The 20,162-nt window shown below is 40.5% G+C and overlaps 1 protein-coding gene across 2 annotated transcripts in view; it reads left to right on the top strand.

The window, feature by feature from the left end:
• slc25a26 (solute carrier family 25 member 26) overlaps positions 1 to 20,162 on the top strand; it is a 65,097-nt gene that overhangs the window by 21,103 nt on the left and 23,832 nt on the right. For both annotated transcript variants that reach the window (XM_083939229.1, XM_083939230.1), the window contains exon 6: positions 19,609 to 19,653. In XM_083939229.1, coding sequence (XP_083795355.1) covers positions 19,609 to 19,653 — 45 coding nt within the window. The remainder of the gene's footprint in view (positions 1 to 19,608; positions 19,654 to 20,162) is intronic.

A 20,162-nucleotide genomic window follows, 5' to 3' on the forward strand; every position in this document is an offset into this window, starting at 1 on the left:
CTTACCAACAGAAGTTTGTGAACCTCATCGTCTCTCCAATTAGGCATTTTCGTTGCCATCTCTGTATAAATCACCCTTCTTCTTCACCCGCTGATGTTTGTGTTCTTTTGTTTCGCTTAAGCCGCATGACAGAAACGTCATTCACACGTCCCCTTGTTCGCTGGGAATTATCTCCACAGTGAGCTGCTCTATTCACACATGGGCTCAGTTGGAGATGACACGGTCCTTGTACTAGGGAGCTGGCAGGTTAAAATCAATTTAATGTCTGATCCAACTGATACATACAGCTCAGATATTTAATTAGCAGAGTGTGCATAAACACACATCCTTAGTGGAAATGTTTAAAATTCTCAGGAACTCGAAGGCCGCCAAACACAGAGAGGCCTCAGTCTGATATGTTTATTCACGTTGAGTTTTAACAGTATTCATTTCTTTGATGAATCACTATCTGTCTACCTGCTTGAGGTATTGGATATCATTTTTGAATGCCTCCCCCGTTTGAGTTGTTTGCAGGTCGAGGCGACCCTTGTTAGAAGAGTGATAGCCTTCTTAAGCTATAGAGAACAATTTCTCTTTTTCATTGGATGATCTCTATCACTTTACCACACGTCACACCAGGGATTAAGGGTTTTCTCCTACCGTCACTCTGTATGACGGATGGATGGGCTTCTGTTCACAGCGACTGACTGCACATGTCATTAACATTACTGTGTGAATACAATTGCATCTTCACTTTCTTCTTCATACATCAATGCTGGCCCATGCACCTAAATTACATCACCCTCATGCATCCTTCCCCCTGGGGTGGACACTGGCATGGTGGCTTTTGCTGCAAATCTCACTAAACCTCAGGAAACTTCCTAAGATCAACACTTGGTCTTATTAATGACTTTTACAGTCGGATGTATTTAAGGAGTTAGCTGCCATGCTGTCAGACCCCAACATGTGCTTTCTGCTAAGTGCAGACTTGGCTGGGGGACAGTGCAGGGCTTTCTGCAATCCCCCCGTTGAGGATGATGCATTGGAAGTCTGTGCCACTGAGAGCCATGGATCACACACTTATGTTAAGTACGTTCGTCCCCATTGAGCTCTCCAATCCACTCGGAAATCCATCACCGTGGCAATAATTTGTAATGTAACAATTCTCTCTGAATTTCTGTGTGGAGACTTATTACCAACGGATAATGCCAGACATTTTCCCAGGAATAAAAGGCAGTTGTTCAGTTGTTTTTGACAGCTATGGTTGTTTTTATGCATGTCCCCTCTGCTGTATGTGTGAGTGCAGTGGACATGATCACGGTGGCCATGTTGTTAGTCAGTGTGTCTCTCCGGTCTTGGGGCTATGTTTGCTTCCCACAACTTTATGCATGTTTGTCTCAATCCAAGCAGAAAACCTTTAGTGCTCCACATGTGTTTCTAATAACACACAGCCCGACGGCCTGGCCAGGGGCGGGAGTAATGCAGGGATGTAACGGAGGGGGGTAGTAGGTCTGGAACTGAGAGAAAAGGCACAGCAGTGGCTTAGATGTCATGTGGAAAGAAATATGCGTCAAGAGAATGCTCCTGTATGTTCGGATCTGGTGCCAGTACCACAAGAGTGAGGCATTATTTCCCTGAAAGCAATTCTTGCAATGTTGATTTTGTTTGAATTGGAAGCCTGTTCCACTTGAGTTTAGCAGGCATTAAAGTGACATAATACTGTCTAAATACCGTAATCCTATAAAGGCACTGCAAGAAACCTTTACACAAGTTAAACCTTCAATCAGATCCACTCTAAGTAACAGTAACATCTTATTTTCACTTTATCCTGGAGTGACAAGAGAGCGTGAGAGTTTAGGGAGATGAAGGAGAATAAATCAGTACTCTGCAATAGCCAAACATGGGGAAGCACCTGCTAATCACAGCACCACTTTTATTTCAGAAGGGACGGTGCACAATTTTCTCCCTACTTCTCTCTACTTTTCTTTCCAAAACCAGTCTCAATTCTCATTCCTGTGCATTTACTGTAACTTTTAATTTAATGTGAAACATTAATGCCTGTGAATTCAGTCGGCTGTTCAATGTAAATGAGTTCCATTTTAAAATCACAATATGATTTGCAGGACTGTTTTGTATTTTATGAGGTTGCATGAGGGCCCTTTTTCCCAGATAGTCTTTTGCTCTGTCACAACCATCATCGTGCTAGCAGCAGTTCTTATGACCCAAAAGCATCTGGAACAGGCTGTCTGAATGTCAAGGGTCAAACTGCGATGTCACTGCTTAATATCTAATGGAAAAGAGTAATATAAAGTGTCACTCGCACCACAAGTATTCCACTCACTCAACCCCAGGAGAGGTTAGGAGTTCAAACCAATTCATAATTCAACACTCATCTACATTCACAGCAGTCCAAGCTGTTTATGTGAGGCAAGGGGATTACATGGTTTAATATGTGTGCTTGATATACCATAAGAGTAATTCCAACCATGGCAGATTAATTGAATAATTCTTCAATATGTTGGAGTATACAGTATGTGTTTGGTGCCAACAATGAGAAGGTCGTTACCAAACAAAGGAGCATTCTCATGTAAAAAAAAAAAAACACTGTTAAATGAACTAACTCTCTCTAGTACATCTATCTATATTAGCCCCAGTGGCTGGGCTCCAAGGATGGTAACGATCAGTTGGCCTAACACTTTGGTCCAGACTGAAAAATCTCAATAACGATGAGATGGAATGGCATGAAATATGTACAGACATGCGTTGTCCCCAGAAGATAACACTGCTAACACAAGTGATCCACTGACTTTTCATCAACGTCACCTTGACATTGACAGCTTAGGTTCTCAGATAAATAACATGGCAAATATTGTATTGATTGCGAAGACATTTTGTTCAGATATTTAAGGTCCCCAGAGGTTGAATTTCATATCAAGCAAAAGCTGTGAGCAAAACGGTACAATAGATAAAGAAAACAGTACCATAAACGTCATCAACACAAACTATAAGGTCTTTATAATTACTATCTCAAGTATTTCCATTTTGTTCTCTTTGGCAGCACGTATTGTGATAGGCATTAATTTCAGGTGTGTTTTTGGATCTTACTTGTTTTTGAAATTTCATCATCTGTATTCATCGCTATTTCTTTGTTGGGCCATAATAACCGTAAACTTGCCATTATAGCAGAGGAAAAAACTGTGGGCCTTATCGACTCAATCACCATTACATTACATTTTGTTTCAGTCTTGTCTGCACTGGCTTCTGCACCATAATTCAATACTCAATGAAACTCGTTCCATGCTGTTGGTTAGCATCCTTGGCAACATTAAGACTATTAAATAAAGGATGAGACATGGGGTATGACACATGAGCAATGTTTCTGTAGCTGCAATGTTCAGAGTTACAGCAGATGTAAATAAAGGGATGATGTCTGCCCAAGTGCTTTTTGGGTGTACTTGGCCTTACAGAACTTTTTGGGTATGCGCGAATGGATGGCGGCTGATATTCGGCCGATATGCATATTTTTATCTTTCATATAAAATATATTACAAACCAAGAATGACTGTCAGTTAAACCAAATCAGTCATTAATTATTATATGATAGCTGGCTCAATGACTGCCACACTAAGTGCAGACCATATTTACTACTCATGTATTGTACCCCAAAGATTTGATTCGATATGACCCTGTGACTATTTTAGCTTCCTTGCTAAAACCCAGGAAATTGGAGCTTTGTTTTATCCACTGACAATCCCAAAAAACTCTACTTGATGGTACATCTTCATGTCGGAGAGCCCCACAACAAAGCATAGCATTATGATTCCAAATATGAAATAATATTGAAAAGCTCTATATTAGACCTATGATGGGGCTCAAAGGCCTGATCCGTCATGAACCTGAATAGTTTCTTTCCAAGCCTGACCCAAGCCCGAACCACAGCAGCAGTTTTTGGCCCAAGAATTTTAACTGCTTTTTTAAAATGTATTTATGTGTGTAAGTCGAACATAGCGGGTCGGGTCAGGCTCAATCGGTTATGGGCAGAGAATCAAAGCTCTACTTAGCATGATAGTTAGGCAGGTTTTTGTTGAGGCCTGCAATAGATTGATCACTTCATGCATGGTTTTGTTTGTCTAACTCATCTATGTGTGTGTGTGTGTGTTCAAAGTGGCTGCGTCACTGCCAGTATGCACTTCTCTCAAAATTGAGATTCTGTTTTTTCCAGCTGAACTACTGCTGTGCTTATCTGATTTGCAGCTGATAAGATATGTTTCTGTTAGTGAGAAACATTTCATTCGGCCGTTGGGCAGTGGTTGGTTCGCTGGAAAGACTCTGGTTTGTGTTTTATTGCTGTAGGCACTGCTCCAGAGGGGGGGTGTGGGTGTGTGTGTGTGTGTGTGTGTGTGTGTGTGTGTGTGTGTGTGTGTGTGTGTGTGTGTGTGTGTGTGTGTGTGTGTGTGTGTGTGTGTGTGTGTGTGTGTGTGTGTGTGTGTGTGTGTGTGTGTGTGTGTGTGTGTGTGTGTGTGTGTGTGTGTGTGTGTGTGTGTGTGTGTGTGTGTGTGTGTGTGTGTGTGTGTGTGTGTGTGTGTGTGTGTGTGTGTGTGTGTGTGGCACGCAATTGGCACGCAAATGTTTTGTCTGACAAAATCAGCCACTATTTTGCATCTATGTTTACATACAAAATAACTACAATGACGTTTTTGTGTGACTGACAAGTCGGACCAACTAGTTGACATTAGAAGCCAACCTATGCTAACATGTTAGCAGCTATATAAGTTCAACAAATTACATTATTTTACATATTTGGCTGTATACAAACATGATTGGATGCTCACTTACTCACTTAATAGCTAAATTCTCTCTGTTTCCTTTTTTTCTTGAACATACCAGTTGTCTCAGTTTATTTTCTAAAAAGTCAGCTGCTGTCCGCAGTGGAATCTGACAGAAACATACAGCCTGTGGTAAAGTTAACTACACCATAATGGGTTGGTTCTGTTTATCAGAGCTGTGTGTTCCATTTGACTAAGTTATTCCATGTTGATTTTCTGTAGACCAAGGCCAGTACAGTTTCTACAGAAAATGTCTGCACCTTGTATAAATTGCTGCGTTTCTTCGGTTGCTCCTTTCAGTTTGTTTGTCCAATTGAAAGGTTAAAGTTTCAGTCTTGTCTGCACTGGCTTCTACGCCATAATTCAGTACACAATGAAACCCGTTCCATGCTGTTGGTTAGCATCCAACATGGTTGGCAACATTAAGACTATTAAATAAAGGCTGAGACATGGGGTATGACACATGAGCAATGTTTCTGTAGCTGCAATGTTCAGGGTTACAGCATACGAAAATAAAGGGATGGTGTCCAAGTGCTTTTTGGGTGTACTTGGCCTTACAGAACTTTGTGGGTAGGATATAAAATATATTACATACCAAAGATGACTGTCAGTTAAAACAAATGAGTCATTACATATTATATGTTTAGATGATATAGAGTGGCAGTTATGAGCCAGCTAAGTGCAAACCATATTTTACTGCTCACGTATTGTACCCCAATGACATGATGCGATAAGACCCTGACTATTTTAGCTGTCTTGCTAAAACCCAGGAAATTGGAGCTTTTTTTTTATCCATGACATTCCCGAAAAACTGTACATGATGGTACATCTTCATTTCAGAGAGCCCCACAACAAAGCATAGCATTATGATTCCAAATATGAAATAATATTGAATATTGGTTTTCCTCATTGCTTGTTAATGATACCAACATGTAAGGGTCATTTGCCAGTGAGAAATAAAAAATATGCTGCTCAGTAGCCTCTATGCTTCTCAACCAGCTGTTTGGCTGGGCTAACGCTGCGTCCCTAACTTCTACCATGCTCAGCAACACATTTTCACACATTTTCCCTCAGTCCACTGTCCCATGTCTTAGTCCTAGCCTCAACCAGACCCTCAGGCAGCCAAACATCTCTCTTCCTGTCAGCAGCTAATTGGTCGACCCTCTAGGCATCCTGTGTCACACCACACCACCATTCATGGGCTAATATGCACTCTGCCATTGATGTTATCTGTCAGTGGACTTTGACAGATCTGGTCATGTTTTTAACCCAATGAAGTCACTCATTCGGTGGATATAAAACCAAAAAACAATTTATTAAACACAGCATGTTTTTACCTACGCTCAAATACAGACCACAAGGATATTATACTTCACATCCCTTTATTAAAGACTGTGGAGAAAAAGAAGCATCAGGTGTCAATTGATGAGGACGTTTGCGTTTTTTCCTCTCATGCCTTTGCCTGTTCTGCTCTATCAGACATCCATTTTGAAGCAACAAGCTGCGCACAGGTGGAAGGAAGAAAAAAATCCCTAGCACAACATAAATATTATTCAGAGTTTCTGGCTAGCATTTCTCTCATGTCAATGGAATTGCTCACTTGAATCTTTTCCCAGTGCACTGCCCCCCCCCCCACCCCACCCCTCCCCCCAAACACACCACCACACCACCACCACCTCTCCTCCCTCTTTTCATCTGATCCCTCTCTCTCCCTCTCCACCACAGAACAAGTCTTAATTTGTCGGAAATATTACTTCCCTGTGCTGGGTGCCGACATTTGCTGGGCTGCGGCTGCTTATAGGAACGGGGGCCAGGTGCGATTTGATTTGCTCACGGGAGATGTACCGCTGCTCAAACCTCTCCCTTGTTTGCCTTGTTTAAACACACACACACACACACACACACACACATATACATATAAACAGACACAGACACACACACACACACACACACACACACACACTCTGCGCTGCCCTTGGCATTCAAAACTGTCGGATGGAATTCTTCAGCAAGTGCGCTCACTCCTGTTCTAGTTTTTACAGCGCCAGGGAGCTGGAAAGGTTGGGATGAGTGATTGCTAGTAGCTTAAGGCAGAACACTCCTCATAGTTACACAGTAAAGGCCTTAGAGGGACACATGCTCATCTTGCAGGATGATACAAACTGCATGGCCTCCAACACTGGAACACAAATTTAGGTTTTCAGGAGCTGCGCTGAGCATGAGGGGAGTTATGCTTTGTATGTATTATAGGTTCAGGTTTTGATCGACATGATTTGTGTGAAGTGTGTCTCAGGGGAGTGTAAAGACAGGTGTGTGCATGTGTGAGATTGAACTGAGACAGCATATGAGGGTCTGTTTTCTGTTCTAGGGAGAGCAGGTCTTGGCTTCCACTAACTAGCACTATACAACCACCAAGAGAGAAGTAATCCAACCTTCTCCTCTCTCTCTCTCTCTCTCTCTCTCTCTCTCTCTCTCTCTCTCTCTCTCTCTCTCTCTCTCTCTCTCTCTCTCTCTCTCTCTCTCTCTCTCTCTCTCTCTCTCTCTCTCTCTCTCTCTATCGCTCTCTATCTCTCTCTATCTCTCTCTCTCTATCTCTCTCTCTCTCCCTCTCTCTCTCTCTCTCACTCACCCACTCACTCACTCACTCACTCACTCACTCACTCACTCTCTCTCTCTCTCTCTCTCTCTCTCTCTCTCTCTCTCTCTCTCTCTCTCTCTCTCTCTCTGCAACATCTCAGTTTTCCTCTCCGTCCCCTTCTCCCACTCTCTCTCTCTCTCCCCCACAGGTCTCTCTCATGAAGTGAGAGGCCAAACACAGGCCCGGAGTGCCGGATAATGCTCCCTCTATCGATTTACTTTATTTATGTTTGTTTATTTATTTAAAAGGACCTGAACCGCTCAGTCCCCGAGGTGTACTTAGGTGCCACACACACACACACAGGTGTGTATGAACCTGGCATATGGCAGAATTCAAATATTTGTTTGTCGATTTAAGTTATAAAATACAATATGCAGGGTGGAGTACATGAGCGAATCCCTGTCGTGTTATTTTTTCCAGTTCTAATTGCGTTTTTACTCATCTTGCATCAACTCCTTCTCTCTTAATGGACTGTTCACATTTAATTTTCACCATTTTTGCGAAGTCACTGCCGGGTGTAACGGGTGCTGTGTTGTCACTGCAGTAACCTGGTGTGACATTAGCTCATATGGCCTGTGTCCAGTGTTTAGAAACATCACAGAGCTGCTCATATTAGTGAAATACTCATCAGCCCATACTGTATGTGGTTAGAACCAGGACGATATTGGAAAATTAAATAGGCTAGCCCACTACCTCTCATCAGCAGAAATAATAAAGTGGAGCATGTTGTGTCAACAGAGGAGAACTGGTCCAGTGCACTTCAGTGATGAGTAGGACTGGGAAAAGACTGAACCCAGGTGTGTAAAGAAGTCAGTTAAATTGTATGTATATACATATATACATACATATATATATATATATATATATGTATATATATATATACATATATATATGTATGTGTATATATATATATGTATATATATACATATACCGTATTTTCACGACCATAAGGCGCACCGTACTAAAAGGCGCAGTCTCAGTTATGTGTGCCATTACTGTATTTAACACACACATAAGGCGCACCGCATCTACTGCGTATTTAAAAATAGAGCGGGAGCAAAACTGAGTATGTATTTCATGTATTTATTACATGTATTTATTACAAAGTATTAATCAAAGCCATCAAAGTCATCATCCTCTGTTTCTGAATTAAACAGCTGCGCTAAATCAGACATGCCAGTTTCCCCTTCTTCGCTGTCAGAGTCACTTTCCGTGCCGTGCGGCTCCTCGGAAATGATGCCGGCTTTTGCGAAAGCTCGAACCACAGTGCCAGCAGACACGTTAGCCCAAGCATCTACAATCCATCCGCAAACTGTGGCGTAACTTGCCCAGCGCTGCCTTCCACTTTTCGTGAAACTGTGGTCTCCGTCGGTCATCCATCCCTCCCACGCCGCTCGCAGCCTTACTTTAAACGGCCGGTTCACGCCGATGTCGAGCGGTTGAAGTTCCTTTGTCAGACCTCCCGGAATAACAGCAAGCACAGCGTTCATTTGTTTCACCTTGTTTTTCACATCGGCTGTGAGATGGGCACGCATGGAGTCACAGATTAACAGCGATGGTGATGCGTGGAAAAAAACACCTGGTCTCCTTACATACACCTCCCTCAGCCATGCTTTCATCATCTCCTCATCCATCCAGCCCTTTTCATTTGCCTTAACAACGACTCCAGCTGGAAAAGTCTCTTTAGGCAAAGTCTTCCTCTTAAAAATCACCATAGGCGGCAGTTTCTGTCCATTTGCGTGGCAGCCAAACACAACAGTAAACGAAGCTTTTTCATACCCCGTTGTGCGTATCACTACTGTTCTTGTCCCCTTCTTCTCCACCGTGTGATTCACCGGGATGTCGAAAGTGAGCGGCACCTCGTCCATGTTGGTGATGTGGCTTGGCTGGATGCGTTTGTCGGCGATGTGTTTGCTGCAGTAGGAGTGGAAGCTCGCCAGCTTTTCATTATAATCCCCTGGACGTTGCTGCACACATAGGGCGCACCGCACTATAGGGCGCGCCGCGCATTTTGAGGGGAAAAAAAGGCGTTTATATGCGCCTTATAGTCGCGAAAATACGGTATATATATGTATGTGTGTGTATATATATATATGTGTGTATATATATATACATATATATGTATATGTATGTATATACATATATATGTATATGTATGTATATATGTATATATATATATATATATACATATATACATATATATATATGTGTATATATGTATGTATATATGTATATGTATATATATATATATATATATATATATACATATATATATATGTGTATATATGTATGTATATATGTATATGTATATATATATATATATATATATATATATATATATATATATATATATATATATATATACACCATTTACTCAGAAGACAGGGTATTGCAACATTCACCCTTATCGCATGTCTGTCATACTTCATAAGAATAGCACTAATCAGTCTGTGAGTGTATTTGTATATGTTTGTGCTTGTGCCTCTTTTGGCATTACTCCACTGTGTCATTTTTGTTCGTATAGTTTTGCTTGCATGTGATTATATTTCAACAGACTGACAAACTGGTCTGGCTTCTTCCCGCTCAGTGACTTTTTATAAGACTGAGGTTAAACACTTGGCACAGTCACATATAAAAGTGCCCCTCTGTCATGACAAATTACTTCATCAGCTTTCAGTTTAATATACTCTGAAGTCTGTGTTTTTTTTGTTAGTGTGTCACCACAGTCAGTTCCTCTTCATACTTTTGTGACACACAGCCGATGGAATGTGGGTGTGTCTGAATGTTTTTGTGTATGACTTTGGCAAGTGTATTAAGCTTACAGCCCTGTTGCATTAGCAGGTAATAAATATGGACTTAGACTCAGGGCTTTACTCTGCCTGGCCAGTCCGTATGTTTTTTTATCCTGTGAGTGTATGTATGTGTCTTTTGGTGTCCATTCAGCCCATAGTAATTTTTCACTTTGAACAAGGCTGCTGTTGATCGCTTCACCATCTGACTCTCATCTGCTTTCTCTTAAAAGCTCCTGTGTAAAAATGTGATCTTAGTTATTCTTTTCAGACTGTCAGAGGACAATATCAGGCACGTTTACAAACAAGGTTCAGGTATACAGCTTCTCCTTTACTACCACTCCAAAAAGAGTATCAGAGTACAGGGACATATTTTTGATAAATTTTGATGCAACTGAAAAACTAGTGCTGTAAAAGGCTCAGAATAAAATGAAAGAACAGCAGGTTAACTGGACAGTAAAACTGTGCTGTAATATCAACCTGAGCTCTCTAGTGACTCCCCATTTCCTAAAATGACTACTTAAGCATTTCAGACGAGCCATTGTTTATTTTATTTTGCTTACAAATTGAATTTGAGAGAGTACACATGGTCTCATTTGAAATGGTACATTTGGTAAATTCCAAATCCACGGGTGTAGGAGGTTTTTTCCAGATTTGGATTTGGAATGGTCATTCAGTATCAAATACTAACAGAGGAGCCAGCAGACTTCTCTGACTCATGAATCTTTTGCTCATTTGCTTCACATCTGGTTGCATTAAAAAGCAGAATGGGTTGCGAGCATGTAAGTTGTTGGGTTCAAGATTGCACCACAGTTTCTTGACTGAGTGAGTGGGGATAGTGGCTTTCTGAATACTGTTATTTGCGTCCGAGATTTCATAATACCATAGTAAAATCTGGGAAGGCATCCTTTTTGTCATTGTAATGTTAGTAAACGGCGTTGTTAAGCCTAAACTACTGTTTACGTGACATTCTTTTCAGTGTCACAAACAATTACAAAAATAATTTACTCAAACTGTTTTTCATGGTTTCCTGTGTTTTGTATTCACTTGCTAGACTTAATGGTAGGCTGTCTTCAAATCTCAATCCAGTTTAAGCCATGCTTGCAGCGCAAATGGAACAGTTCGTCAACCACTTTGGTCCAGACTGAAATATCTTTCCAACTATTGAATGGTTTGCCATGAAATTAGTTACAGATACCCATGGTGCCCAGATACTAAATGCTCATGGTTATAATGATCCACTAACTTTTCCTCTAGCTCCACTCGCAGGTTTCTTTGTGGTTTTAAGTGAAATGTCTCAATAACTTTTGGATGGATTGCCTTGAAATTTGGTTCAGACATTCATGTTCATCAGAAAATAAATTGTAAAAACTTTGGTGATCCCTTAATTTTTCATCTAGTGCTTTTAATTTGTCCCAAACTTAAGTTTATCACCAAATACCTGCTAAACTATTTAACTATTGATGTTCTTGACAGCCTCAGATTTACTTTGTGTGTGTGCTCATTGGTAAATGTGTGCCCCAAACTAAGATGGCATACATGGCTACACCTGCTAAACATAAGAATGTAACATTATCATTGCATGTGTATTAGCATGCTGACATTAGCATTTAGGGCACAAGGAAAAAAGTTAAAACCAGGCTCAACTTGTGCCGCAATGTCCAGGAATTACATTAGCCAAGGATACATGCAAGTGCACATTCCTGGTAGTACCTATTAATGTGAACACCACATTTATACTGTTTCATGAAAGATAAAATTGATGCCACTGTTGCAATGGTACCTTAAACAACACACCAACTATGGGCTTTTTTTCTCATGGTTTGGTGTGTGTTACCTGTGAATGTATTCTGTTAACAATGTCAAGTGGTAGTCAAGTACTGTTTTGTCAACAATTTAGATTTTACAACTGTGGTAAGATGAACGAGCAGATGTTGCCCTGCTGAACACCTGCCAGTCAGTATCATCATCCAATTATCATACTGATGATTCCAGATTTATCTATGGTATAATAGTCTCTAGTGTTAATCTGAAGTGGACACCACAAATTGGCTTCATACCATCTCAATGGTACTATATTATGCTAAATATGACAGGATGACAGACATGTCTACATTTTGTTTTAAAACAACTGAATTTTGATTTCTAGTAAAGTTGGTTTTGGAGAGCCAGTAGCAGCAGCAGGTAGATGTGTAAAGTAAACATTAAGGGATGAGGTACTTTTTGGAAAGGGATCTGTTGAAAAGGATGAATTATGTCCCATCTGTTGGTTTGGTCATCTATATAGTTGTCTGTGTGTCTCTTCATCTTAATATCCATCTTCCTTACTCTTTCTCTCCCCTTTTAAATACTCATCAGTATGCAGAGGCTGCAGTCTGACCTATTAAATGTCATTTGTCAAATTGCAGCCAACTGGCTTGCCTGCAATCAGGCTTTATGTGAATATATTTTGACATGTGTTTTTCCTGCCCTCCGCTGAGTGCCTAAGGACCTGTGACAGCCTGAAGCCTCTCCGAATACTAATAAAGTTAGCACTAATACAGTTGGCAGGGATGCACACACACACACACACACACACACACACACACACACACACACACACACACACACACACACACACACACACACACACACACACACACACACTGGAGCACTGTCAGCAGAATGACACAGCAGATGCAATCTCCATATTTCTATAATATAGTACCTGACAGTCACAGCAAGTGGCACTGTCACCTTTGATCATTGACAAAATACTGTATGTCATCCAGCTAACATGCAATCCTGCTCTTTGCACACACACACACACACACATGTGCACACACGCACACCAGCAGAAACATGATTAAGCATGCCGACATGTTCATACAAAAATGCACACACACATGCAGGATAGCAGGTCTGTATGAGAGCTGGTCATGTGTTTCCCAGCAGTGGAATCTGGTCCCTGGAGGCCAGCTGGATGACACAGATGTTTGTGGGAGCAGATGCTGCTGAGCTTCTGGAGCACAGTTTTTACTTTGTGGCTAAGTTGCAGAGTGATACTTTTGCATGATTTTATCAAAACAGGTATGCAATGGTGAATATAGCTCGAACCTCAGAAGTAACCAAATGTCATCTTTACTATTTAATTTGGGGTGCAGCAAGACAGCACTACACATCAGAAGATGTGAGTGGTCAGTTTCTCTCTTTCACCAAACTAAGACTCAGAGAACACACTTCATTCAAACTGGACAGAGACAAAATAAAACTCACCAAAACTGTCTTATTTAGTCTTTCCCCTGCTGTCTCTCTCTCTCTCTCTGCCATGTCAGCTGCTCATGGACCAGCTGCCCAATAAGTAGTGGCTTATTGGCGGTTCTACCCCTTCTTTGGAGGCAGAGCGTTACATTGGCAAGATACAATGAGAAAAAATGAGAATCAAATATCCTTATAAAAAAAAAGCAAAGAATGGAAGCATAAAATCATCACAATTTAGGAGACAGAACCAGAGAATGTTTGGCATTGTTATGAAAAAAAAAACTTTAGTGGGTAATCTTTCCAACAGTTGTCAAGACATGTCTGAACCAGTAGTGTCGCTAGAGAAAAAATAAGGGGACTCACCAAAGTCTATAGGACTTGTCCTCTGGAGACCATGAATATGTATGTACCAAATTTCATGGAAATTTGTCCAATAGTTGTTGAGCTGCTGGCATGGCTGACCAAATCCACTATGTTTCAATTTTAGTGATCGCAAATCCCCCTATTCCGTAGCTCTAGGAATGATTACTTATGCCTCTTTTACTTGAGTGTTTTTTTTTCTGTCACAATTTTTCTGCTAAGTGATCATGTTCGCAGACCTCAACAACGTGTTAAATGCACTGGGTGTGTTCGCCTCCCTGGTTATCGTTATGATAAGGTTACTGCTCACATAACCATGGAAGTGCACTGATTGGCCCAAGCTGGAGTTGAGTGCGCCAGTAAAGTTTTGGCAGACAGAGGAAAACCTCAGTCATTTTCAATGGACATAAACATCACTTCTGCTCTGCTCTCAGAGTAGTGATTTCCTCATTTAGTCTGAAATGATACACTGAAACAAAGTATTAAAAAATAGAAAACATGCGCTCCCTTGTTTGCCTGGAAAGTAAACCTTTTGATCCTGATCGTTTATGTCCTGATGATGACAATAATAGACATCTCTTTTCCATCCTTTTTACTGAGATTTATGAAGTCCTGTCTGTTTTTTTAGGGTTTACAAAATGAATCTGGTTTGGGTGGTCATCATCCACACACACGCTGCATGTTTGGCTTGGCTGCATGCCGCTGAATAGGCCATTGCAGTTGAGGCATTATACTAGGTAGGGGAATGAGACAGTCAGTAATTTGCAGCATAAAGCAGTGTGGATTTTATGTTGCCCGCCTGCCTTAATGCTAGCCTAGCACGGCATAACCTTAACTGTCTGCATGGCTATGTGCTAAAAGACTTCCATATTGATTTAATTGTAGATACTGTCATGTCTAAAGTGTCACAATGTATGATACATTCCGACAAGCTAACCCTAAAATTAAATTAAAACATCCTGTACTTCAGTGTTATCACAAAATCTTTTATCAACAACCAATTTTAAAAATGTATCAAGTCACAAAAACCTGATACAATGTAATCAATATTTGATTAAAAAAAAAAACAAACATCCCTAATAAGACATGAACACACAACATCAACGTATTATCCATAAAATAAAATAGAACAACTGAATTAGAAAATACTAAACAAATGATTTTATCAAGAGATCCAATGAGGAAGAGCAGGAGGAGGGACAACAACCAGCCCAAGTCTCGTATTTAAACTGGATACACAAATAACAGACAGTCTAGAAAAATTAGATACAAAGCAATAGATTTACTGTTCATTCATTCAAGTCTGAGTCATTTCTGACGATGTGATGGACAGACCCTGCAGAAAAATGAGTTAAAGTAAATGTGAGGTACAGTGATAGATATATATTTTTAATTTAAGATATTTATTTGTATTGATAATTATTTCTCCCTTGGTTGAACAGTCCGCAACTTTTTTAATCATCAGCAGCATGGTTTGATGTGGTGGGTAATTCCACCTTAAGGCAGTTTTACAGTGATCCAGTTGAATACCAACTTTAGCAAATTAATCGAGAACTGTATCATCAGACCGTTAATATTGTAGAGACATTAGCTGTTTTTCCTGAGGAGTTAGACAAAAGATTTAACATTTCAGTTCCCACAGTGTCTCATGTGCATTAGATACGTTGTTGAAGTCGCTGCTTACTTTGTTACTCTGTATTACTGGTATGCTCTTCTAAGTCTATGAAGGTTTAAAGATATAATCCGTAAGATTTTCATCTACTTAATTGTCTGTTAAATAACTATCAAAGAGTAAGTTAATACAATGGTGATTGATCATATGACCCACTAATGAAATCCCTTGAATTTGCCTCTTTGCTGAGTATTCCAATATCGGTGCTGTGGTGAGATTCCCTCCCTATTTGCAAATGTGCTGCGCCTGTCAGCAACCGGTGGTCTGCTCAGATGGACCTCGTCACTGTTGGTTATGCTGCTTTCATTTGTACTCAGAAATTTGGAACTTCCAACTAGTGCAAGAAAAAGTGCAATTAAAGGGAACATTCAAGTCTGAATTATGAGCCAGGGTCGCTTAATGTGTCTGGGACATGAGGTCCCAGAGGCTCGCCTGCAGTTACATCTTACTGCCAAAGTGGCGGCTAGAAACAACTATATCAATTCTTACGGGTTACAACTTTAACACATTTTATGGAAAATGTAAAGCTTAATGGGATTTCAAAATAAAAGCACCTCTGAGGGGTGTAGTTTGCCTAAAACGTATGATCAGGCCATTAGCCGTTTTCACCTATAAAGTCCAAAGAATGTCAGATAAATGAAGTCTGGAGTTTCCCTTTCACACATGTAGGAAACAAGAGGATATTGTCTGTCAGATGGGCTCTCACCTACTCTATAATACCCTGTCTGGTTGAGGCAAGGGGTGGCATCTGGGCAAAACATGCACAGAGAAAAACATAATACAGATTACACCACATAAAGTAGCCGGTTCGTAATTCGGTCATCATAACTGAGCCTCTTGCGATTCATTGAATTTACCGACTCTTATTCTTTTACTTGATTTACCCGAATCTCGTCTTCTATCTCCGAGGTTTGTTTTCTTCAAGTGTCGACAAGAAACTTTATCAACACACCCACCTCTAGCTCTGAATTTACCAGAGAATGAGCAGTTTTTTCATAGATTGGCTCACTTGGGGATTAAACAGACTTAGCACTAGGGAGCTGGCAGGGAAAAGAGCGTTGATGTCAGGTCTGTGTGATTCGGACATTAGCGTTCTTACATACAGCTCCGCAAGACAATGTCTAGATAATGTCATGTTTGTAGTGCATGTGTGAAAGAGGTGTTAGAAGAACCTTGAATGGACAAATTGCTTTTAAGGTTTTCACAGAGTATTTCAGCCTCTTTGGCAACACATCTAATGAACCTTCTTCCCTGAAACTACAGGGACAGGAAGGTTACGAGCAATGTTCTAGGTGCAATGGTGATGTACAAGTTAATCTCCAAGGTTACCCGACGTCAAACACAATAGCAAAAAAAAAAAGTTGCGCCCTGGGCTATTTTGAGAAATCTAGCTTGTGTTTTTAGTGCAAGTCAGAGCAGTGAAACAAAGATTGAAGTTGTGGTGAAATTCATTCCACACTAGGTAGCACATTGCCCGCATTTCTCAGCCTGACAGAAAACAAAAAGACTTCAGGTTCTTTTTCGATTTGGATGTTCACAGTGGATGCTCTGGTTTAAAAAAGGAAAAGGAAAGAAAAATCCCTTTCCTTCACCAATTCCACCTAAACTATAAATGTCTTATCAATTTTAATCAGGCCACATGTGGTTTTCAGACGTTCCGTCTCTGCCAGTCAACACACACAGTGTACCAAAAGTTTCAAACCAAGTCATAAATCACTGATAGATCAGTCTTTTAAGATCATTTGCAGAACCAATCTGTCCTTCTTCTCTTTTTTTTTCTCTCTCTCTCTTTCACCACTTGTTCAAAAAGCCCTCCAGTTACTTTTTGCACATTTTCTTTAAAATTGCAGTTTTCAAAAGTGGGGTGGGTTTTCCTCCTCATTGCTCTCACCCCAATTTGTGAAATACCAACATTTTTTCATGGCCATATGCCTAACATACACTGGACACTGGTCTATCACAACAAACAATATATTATTGTTATGAGCACCATGCCTTTAAAGACTTTATGGAAGGGTATGTAGTACTAAACATGTTAAAATGACTCAATTATGAGAAAAAATGGTTAAGTATGAATATAAAATGAGTCATAGATTCACTTGATCTAACTTATACCCGACTAGTACAATTTCTTCTGCTTACATTTATAGTGGCTATTAGCCCAACAATCCTTCCATTTTCTCTCTCTCTCACTCTCTCTAATCCTGGCCTGGAAAAAAAGCAGAATTCATCTGGTTGCTAATAAAAGACAGGTGCACTTTTATTCCTTTTTGAAATCTCTCTCATCTCCCCACAGCTAGAAAACAGAGGCGTACTCTCTCCTTGTGGTATAACACTTCACTTTCAGGGGTCTGGATACTAGACCTGCATCAAATACAGTTTTTAGATCATCTCCATGGGCAGAGAGAATTTGCTTCTTCATGCCCAGTTACACCAGATTTCCACTTTGCACTGGAGCATTTCTCTTAGGTCCATGTACCAGGCCTGCTTAATCAAGCAAGAATCGAATGTTTGATTGGGCTGTACCAACAAAAAGAAGAAGCATACAATAAATAATTCATATTTCTGCTTTTGTTTACTTTTGTGTGCGAGAAGGGAAAGCTTGACATAGATGGGAGGCGTAGCTTCCTGTACCTAAGTGTGGCAGGGCTTAGTGAGGGGCAATTTGAAGAGTACCAGTTATATATTTCTGTCTACTTGTTCTACATTTTTTCAATATATTTTATTAAGTATTGGCCTGTCATGGATGAAAGATTTCAATCAAATCTCTATGAAAGAGAAAAATAATTATTTGTGTTCTAGAGGCTTTTTTTGAAAAAAGAAAATCAGAGATGCCTGGTATAAATTGTTGAAGTATAAAAAAAAAGGAAAGTACGTCAGACTCTTTAAATAGTTGCATCACAGTTGACTTCTTTTTAAGATCACATCTTACTAATATGATGACATGTTTAGTCATAATTACTTTTAATACAATTGTACAGTCTTTTATCAGGTCATCATTTCAGAAATGTCATTTGCTTTGCTCGGTTGAATTAACACGTTTTGACAGCTTTATGTCTTTACTTTTGTTAACAATCTTTAACAACCCCCCGCCCCCCTCATTGTAAATATCTTAAAAGTTTGATATTGAGCTCTCAGAGAGCAGATGCAGCACATACCCTTTAAGTTAATAGTGTTTACATGAGGTCACTTCATTTGGACTAAGTGCTAAATATGCTCATTAAGAGGCATAAACACAGTTCATGTATTTTCTTTGTCTGATGGAACATGTTGGAGGAGTAGAGGCGGCACAGATGGATGAATGAATAATCCTCTTGTTGCTGTGATCAAAGACCGATGACACAACTCAGTGTGACTTTATTTATTTCTCGCTTTGTTTTTTGTTTTTGTTCGCTCTCTTCCTTCCTGTCCTGCCTTACCATTCCGGCAGCGCAAGATGACACATGTGTGGGTGTGTTTGTGTCTGCAATGTGTCTCTCAGTGAATAAACGTTTCTTTGTAAATTACTGTTTTTGTTTGTCTTTCTATATGTCTGTTTAATATAAAATAAGCCTGTGTGTGCGTGTGCGTGTGCGTGTGCGTGTGCGTGTGCGTGTGTGTGTGTGTGTGTGTGTGTGTGTGTGTGTGTGTGTGTGTGTGTGTGTGTGTGTGTGTGTGTGTGTGTGTGTGTGTGTGTGTGTGTGTGTGTGTGTGTGTGTGTGTGTGTGGTCTGACAGTGTGTCATTGCCCCTTGCCTTGGCACTGCTGTCGATTTCCTCCCCCTGTAACTTCCTGCCTGAGGCGATTTAGTGTTTCCAGTGGCAGCACTCTCACTCCAACCATCACTTTAGAGCCCTCCCTCCATCCTTCTATTCCTCCTTCCAAGTTTGCACCATCTATCCATCCATCTGTACTGCCAGACCACAGCCCGTCTCATTCATTAATCATCAGCAGTGAGAAGGAACAAGGGAGCAGTCAGGCGAGAGAGGGGAAACAGAGAAAGGTTGCAGGAATGACAAGTGCAGGAGATTGGAGGTTAAAGATGAAACTTGCACCTCCTTGAAAATCAAAAATGTAATGCTGAGATCATCCTAATGATTAAGATTCTCTCTACTTGTTTTTCAGATTCCCTTCTCGCTGGTGCAGTTTCCACTTTGGGAATATTTAAAAGTATGTATCAGATCTTTTTTCATACCTGTTTGTCTAATTGACTTAATTCTCTGCCTTTCTTTATTATCCATTCCCCCCTAATCCCTCCGCTCTCCACCATTCCTCAGTACCATCAATTACACTAATTATTCACAGTGATAAATCCGTTGTAAAGTTATAATAGTGTGCTTACGCTCTGACACATTTACAGCAGGCTCACCCTCATGCATTCCCCTGTATCACTGCGGCAGGCGAAAAATGGGTCTCATTTTAAAAGGTTGTCAAGTCTACCATCAAACCAGTCATGGCTCAATTTATCACAAGAATATCCAGTCCTCCATATCTGTCTCTTTCTTTCCCTCTCTCTTTATATCTTTTTCTCTCGCTCCTTGCCCTCTCCCCCATTCCATTGTGTGGCCCTAGATACATAAAAAGCTGTTTCTCTTTGAAACGACACCGTTTCATTGGAGTGACGTCATGTCTCAAAGGCGCAAGAGGCAGACAGTCAAACATTCCATCAATGTTAGGAG

Source organism: Echiichthys vipera (genome assembly GCF_963691815.1).
Source record: "Echiichthys vipera genome assembly, chromosome: X".
Classification (NCBI taxonomy): domain Eukaryota; kingdom Metazoa; phylum Chordata; class Actinopteri; order Perciformes; family Trachinidae; genus Echiichthys; species Echiichthys vipera.